Source organism: Clarias gariepinus, chromosome 4 (assembly GCF_024256425.1).
Source record: "Clarias gariepinus isolate MV-2021 ecotype Netherlands chromosome 4, CGAR_prim_01v2, whole genome shotgun sequence".
Lineage (NCBI taxonomy): Eukaryota > Metazoa > Chordata > Actinopteri > Siluriformes > Clariidae > Clarias > Clarias gariepinus.
The window spans coordinates 40,667,314-40,672,685 of record NC_071103.1 but is presented as its reverse complement, the minus strand read 5'-3'; the positions used below and the strand labels follow the sequence as shown (position 1 = coordinate 40,672,685).

Here is a 5,372-nt window from a genome sequence, read left to right as displayed (position 1 = left end):
CGAAAAAAAAAACAACATAAAACAAAAAAAGATTTACATTTTTAACTCCTGAATGCACTTTATTATTATTATAATTAAAAATAACCACCATGTCACCTCAGTATTTAGTGTTTTTATAGACATTTATTGTACGTTTGTGTGTTTATTCACCTCTACAGCTCTACTAGGGGTTGGGGGGTGTTTAATAATGAGTAATGCTAACATGCTAACTTCCCTCAGGGCTTCTGAAGTGCCCCCCATCCCCCCACTGTGTGTGAGTGGTTTAAAGTTTCCTCCCTCCGGGCGCTGATTGGCCCGCGTGCGCGCGCGCATTCCTCCGCACTAAAAAGTTGCTGCGCCGCTGCGTGCTGCTCGCGCATTCCGCTCAGTGAGACACGCAGTGAGGATGCTGAGAGGAGCAGACAGGGATAGGCAGAATTATTACTGAGGGAAGAAAAGAGTAAAGGAAAGCGAAAAATGGAGTCTGTAACGTTAGCATCGGGCGTTATTAGGTGTGGCAGAGTTTAGTTTAATTTATTTTAAAGCGAGAGAGCTGACCCATCAACCTGACTGGATTTATTTCGACTCAGCTGTGTGGGGCTAAGTAACAGAAATGGAGATTGTTTTTTTGATTTTGGCGTTAATTACAATGAATGGAGCGGCCTTTTCGGCGGATGAGTGCAGCTGGAGGGGAAGGTAAGATTAACACGTCTCACATCGCACACTGTTACACTTGTTAGTATGAATCCGTAGTGCTCATGCGCGCGTCAGACGAGCCCGCACTGGTTTTCTCCGTTTTTCCCCACTTATATGCATATTTTGTTCATGTTATATATATTCGAATTCGGTTTGTGTCTACTTTATTTGTAATAATATTCATTTTAAAGTCATATTGTGAGGTAAAATCTTTACAAAATGGTTAAATCCGAGTCAAGTTCCGTTAAATTCCGTTACACCTCATAGGGTTTAAATAGCCAGGAGCGTAATTGCTCGCGCAGTGTAGAATGCTAATGTGCTACACGTGCACGCGCACGTTGTCAGTACGGGGCGCGCACGCAGGCGCACGTGGGGTTAACTAAAGATTCAAGATATAAGATTTTATTTGTCACATTCATAACTGTACAGGTACAGCAGTAGTGACATGCGATTAGGACAAAACTCCAGACTGTGCAAAAAAAAATAATAATTACAGGGTTGGCCTGTAGGGGGCTTTTTAAGACTTCAAAAAAGAGAAAGTTTAATATCTTTATGGCACTTGACAGGCACTCTTATCCAGAGCGACTTTAATTAATCTCATTGTACATCTAAGTAGTTGAGGGTTTGGGGCCCAAAAGTGACATCTTGATGGTGCTGGGGTTTAAACCTGGGACCTTCTGCTCAGTAGTTCACATTAACCTGTAAGCTACCAGGTTGTGCAGAACATCAGAGTCATAATTATGTGTTTAGTGAAGTATCTGATTAACACAGGAGTTTCAGTGTTCTCACCTTTTTTGTGTGTGTGTTTGCTGTGTAGCGGTCTTTCTCGGCCAGAGCAAGGTGTTGAGCAGGTGTTTCTGCGCTGCGCCGAAGGCTCGGTCGAGTTCCTGTACCCCACCGGAGCCCTGCGTCTCACTCTCTTGCCCCGGCAATCCGGAAACAGAGTGGGCGGGGCCAGTGGAACGCCTACATCTGTCTGCATCAAGCCAGAGCCTCAGTGGGGCGGCGCCCAGCTTTACCTGGAGAGAGGTGGAGTCCTGGAGCTGCTAGTAAGCGACACACCTGGTCCCGCTTATCTACGCTGTTTCAGCATTACTCCTGGGGAAAGCCCGGCCCTGTTCCTGCAAGCCACGCCCCACAGCGACATAAGCAGGCGCATCGCGGCGTTCCGTTACGAGCTGAGAGGGGATAGGACCTCGCAGTTTTCTGTTAACTCTGTGGACGCTGATGTGGAAGAAGGTGAGAAAAGCGAAACTGGAAAAGTTGTATAGTGTCGAGGGAAGGGGGGGGGCGTTTGTACAACAGGGCCGCCTCACATCGGTATAAATTTGTCCTTCTTACACACACTGTGTCTCAAACCACATGATCAAACTAAACCGGCCTCCATAAACTTGTTAGCTCCTTTTAGAATGGAAGCTCAACTGCATTTTCCATTAATCAATCCAGAAAGCACACACACACACACACACACACACACACACACACACTGTGGGAACAGGGCAAGAGAGACAGAAAGCTTGAGAGAGGGGGAGGGATGTAGAGGACAAAAGCTCAGTATGGAGAGGGGACGAGTCCTTTCAGCATACTGCATGAACGAGCCGTATCCGTGGTAACGGGGGGGTGGTCAGCTGAGGGACAGCGCTTTTGTTCAGGAGCTAAGCACACACACACACACACACACACACACAGGATGTAAGGTAATTTAAAAAATGCAGTGATGGTCTACATAGGTGGCTGTGTGTGTGCGTGTCAGAGAGAGAGAGACAGCACTGCGGGGGGGCAGACTAACAGGAAGGGTTTAGAGGGCTTTACACCTCACTGCCTTTCAACAGGTGCCTTCAATCACACCAGTCATAGTACACACACACTGCATCTGTCTGGTGGTTTCTATGGTGTAAAAGAAATGTGTTGAAGAATGTGTTGTAACTTTTATCATGTTCTGTCCTAGTCACACACACACACACATACCAACAGGGTTACTATGACAGTCTTTCCGACAACCTGAACATTTGGAATGTAGCTTTGTGTGTGTGTGTGTGGCTCTTCATCTCCCAGTGTGTCAAAATAACTAAATGTTATCTTTCTCTCTTGTGTGTGTGTGTGTGTGGTAGGAGCGTGCAGGCCGTGTAACGACACAGAGATGCTGATGGCAGTTTGCACCAGTGACTTTGGTGAGTCTCACAGATTTTTGCCTATGATTCAAACACACACACCTATGTTCTATCGTTGCCAATTGGTCCCACCCACTGCTTCAGGTTTAAGTTCACACAGGAGCAACTAACATGTCTGATTGGAGACACACACACACAGTTCTAATTGAAGCGTGGTCAGACAGAGTGGCATCGCCATGGAAATTTGGTGTGGGGGTGGGGTGTCTCAGGGGAGCAGATTATATTACTGAAGTTAAAAGACCTAACAGGGTCAACTGACGTTCATACACCCTCTCTCACACACACGTTAGTGTCTTTTAAAACAGGCATAAATAATTTTGCAGACTTTGGATCCTAAGAAAACAGTTGTACTTAATCTTTCACTCTTGCTCACATGTACTGTACACACACACACACACACATTTCTACTACACTGAGAACTGTATCCATAAATAAAGTGTTTAAATTATTTTTCTCTCTGTGTGTGTAGTGGTACGTGGGAATATCCGCGCGGTGGAAGCCGACTCTGGACAGCGCGTGTCCGTGATCAGCGTGAGCGCGACACGTGTGTACCGTCAGAAGTGGCCTCTGTTCTCCAGCGTGGGCCGCCTCACACACTCCGGAGAGATCCGCACACTGCTACGCTGCGGCGTCCGCGCCGGCTCCGGAAGCTTCCTCTTCACCGGACACGCCCACTTTGGGGAGGCCTGGCTTACCTGCGCACCAAGGTACAAAGAATTCCTGAGAGTGTACGAGCGCGCCAGACAGGACCTCCAGATCCCCTGCACTCTCGACACCTGAACTGATAAAGAGAGAGGGACAGGACAAGAGAGGAAGAGAAGGAGCGAGATGAAAATAAAGACAATGGCGTCATCATGGAGACAAAGACACAGTGAATCTTCATGAAGAGAGTGGGACAGCAAATAATGTCTTCATGGAAAGAGAAACAGTAAATTGTGTCCTTATGGAGAAAGAAAAGGAAATAGTGTCCTCATGGAAAGAGTGACCGTGCATAATGTCCTCATGAAGAGAGAGAGAGAGAGCTGTTAGTGTCCTAATGGAGAGAGAGCGAGAGAGACACACAGTGAATAATGTCCTCAAGGAGAGAGACCAGGTGTCACAGTCATACACAGATTACCATCCTCATGAAGAGAGACACAAGATAGTGTCCTTGCAAAGAGAGATCCAGAAAAAGTCAAATTCAAGTAAGAGACATGGAATTATCAAAGAGAGAGACACAAAATGTAAGACGTGACTCCTCAGGACTTTAACTCATTAGCTATAAGCGAAGGACATGTGACACTCGTCAGTATTAATACCACTCACGGGTTTAATATAAAAATTTAATTTGCACTGAGGATGAAGAGGGAGCTGAAACCAAATGATGGAAGCAGATAAAATGTAGCACACACACACACACAGATCAGATCATTTATTACCTGATTTAATCAGCATCCTAAATTCCATTCTTGTTTACACCGCATGCTAAAGCAAGCTAAAGCTGCTTCTCTGTGAAGTTAACGGTGATCCAGAGTATGAACTATGCTAGCATGCTAATGCTAAACTGATAAAAAAAAAAAAAAAAGATGAGACATTGAAGCACTTTCGCTGCATATCCGTTCATACGACTTAAATACTGTTAGTGTTTCTTGAGCAGATGTTAATTTTTTTTTTATAATAATTTTTTAAAATAAGAAAGCTGGATTTGATTTACCTGACATTGCTATGTTGTTTGTTTTGCTTGTGTTTAAAGATGTGTATGATGTAAGAGAAATATATTTAATGGTAAAGAGCGTCTCGGATATTATTACAGAGTGGGCCAATATATATATATATACCATATATGATACATATGTTCAGATGATCACACGTCTTTTCTAGTAGGGACGTACATCACCATGGACTTCCAGATACAATATTATCATGATAACGATTTGATCTGTGTCGCGATTCTGTTAGTATCACGATTTTGATTCCGGTAAATTTCGGAACAAACTTGGCAAATAATTCACTCTGCCACTGTGCTGTGCAGTGCTGTCTGTTTAAAGTGCACCACCTGTAGGATTATAGAGGAACTGCAACACTTTACAACCTCAGATGCAAATGTATCTGAATTAGAAATTATTTTGGAAAATTCATTTTTGCATCAGTTTGTTGTGCGATACATGAATTGCTGCACAAAAGAGTCGCAATATGTAACTGAATTGATTTTCTGTCCTCCATCCCTACTTTATAGATATTCTTTTTGAAAAAAAAAATTGTGTGAGAGCATGCGAGTGAGTGTGTGATCGCGTGATTGAGCATGTGTGTGTGTGTGGTGTTAAATGTTTATGGTTGTGCACTAAACCAGCGGAAAGAGAAACCAAACAGAACTCTTGAGCTGTCCTTACTGCCTCATTGTGTGTGTGTGTGTGTGTGTGTGTGTATACAGAGTTGTGTGTGTATGAATGTTGTTGTAAATAAGATCTTTTTAGAAAAGAGAATATTGTGTATATGTGAACCATATGACTGATTAAACAGATGTTTTAATGAATTACGTTGTTTTAC

At 43.9% G+C, this 5,372-nt stretch overlaps 1 protein-coding gene across 1 annotated transcript; it reads left to right on the top strand.

The window, feature by feature from the left end:
- The first annotated feature begins 377 nt into the window (after window positions 1-377).
- On the top strand, window positions 378-4,656 carry metrn (meteorin, glial cell differentiation regulator). Its single transcript, XM_053493892.1, has 4 exons — window positions 378-675; window positions 1,493-1,914; window positions 2,787-2,846; window positions 3,316-4,656. Exons 1-4 carry the CDS (start codon window positions 593-595, stop codon window positions 3,624-3,626), a joined length of 876 nt encoding a protein of 291 aa, XP_053349867.1. The 5' UTR covers window positions 378-592; the 3' UTR covers window positions 3,627-4,656.
- Window positions 4,657-5,372: the final 716 nt, after the last annotated feature.

Excerpts from the sequence above, each read along its gene's own strand:
- metrn (XM_053493892.1), top strand. The coding sequence starts at position 593 with ATGGAGATTGTTTTTTTGATTTTGGCGTTAATTACAATGAATGGAGCG. Across the intron at positions 676-1,492 it reads GAGTGCAGCTGGAGGGGAAG|CGGTCTTTCTCGGCCAGAGC; the intron begins GTAAGATTAACA and ends TTTGCTGTGTAG. Across the intron at positions 1,915-2,786 it reads GGACGCTGATGTGGAAGAAG|GAGCGTGCAGGCCGTGTAAC; the intron begins GTGAGAAAAGCG and ends TGTGTGTGGTAG.